This window comes from Eurypyga helias, unplaced genomic scaffold (assembly GCF_000690775.1).
Source record: "Eurypyga helias isolate BGI_N326 unplaced genomic scaffold, ASM69077v1 scaffold28427, whole genome shotgun sequence".
NCBI lineage: Eukaryota > Metazoa > Chordata > Aves > Eurypygiformes > Eurypygidae > Eurypyga > Eurypyga helias.
Window position 1 is genome coordinate 1 of NW_010262946.1, and position 297 is coordinate 297.

General features: G+C 66.7%; 1 protein-coding gene across 1 annotated transcript in view; it reads left to right on the forward strand.

The window, feature by feature from the left end:
* Positions 1-6: 6 nt before the first annotated feature.
* Positions 7-297, forward strand: part of KCNJ11 (potassium inwardly-rectifying channel, subfamily J, member 11) — a gene marked incomplete at its 5' end in the record, with an annotated part of 1,437 nt that continues 1,146 nt past the window's right edge. The window contains 1 exon segment of the mRNA XM_010155893.1: positions 7-297. Within this exon segment, the coding sequence (XP_010154195.1) occupies positions 7-297 (291 nt within the window).

Below are 297 nucleotides of genomic sequence, written 5' to 3' on the forward strand. Positions count from 1 at the left end.
GGCGCTTGCAACGTGGCCCATAAAAACATCCGGGAGCAGGGACGCTTCCTCCAGGACGTCTTCACCACGCTGGTGGACCTGAAGTGGCCCCACACGTTGCTCATCTTCACCATGTCCTTCCTCTGCAGCTGGCTGCTCTTCGGCATGGTCTGGTGGCTCATCGCCTTCGCCCACGGCGACCTGGACCACAGCACCCGGCTGCAGCGCGACCCCGGAGAGGGGGCGGCGGGGGCCCCCGCCAGCTTCGTGCCCCGTGTGACCAGCATCCACTCCTTCCCCTCCGCCCTCCTCTTCTCC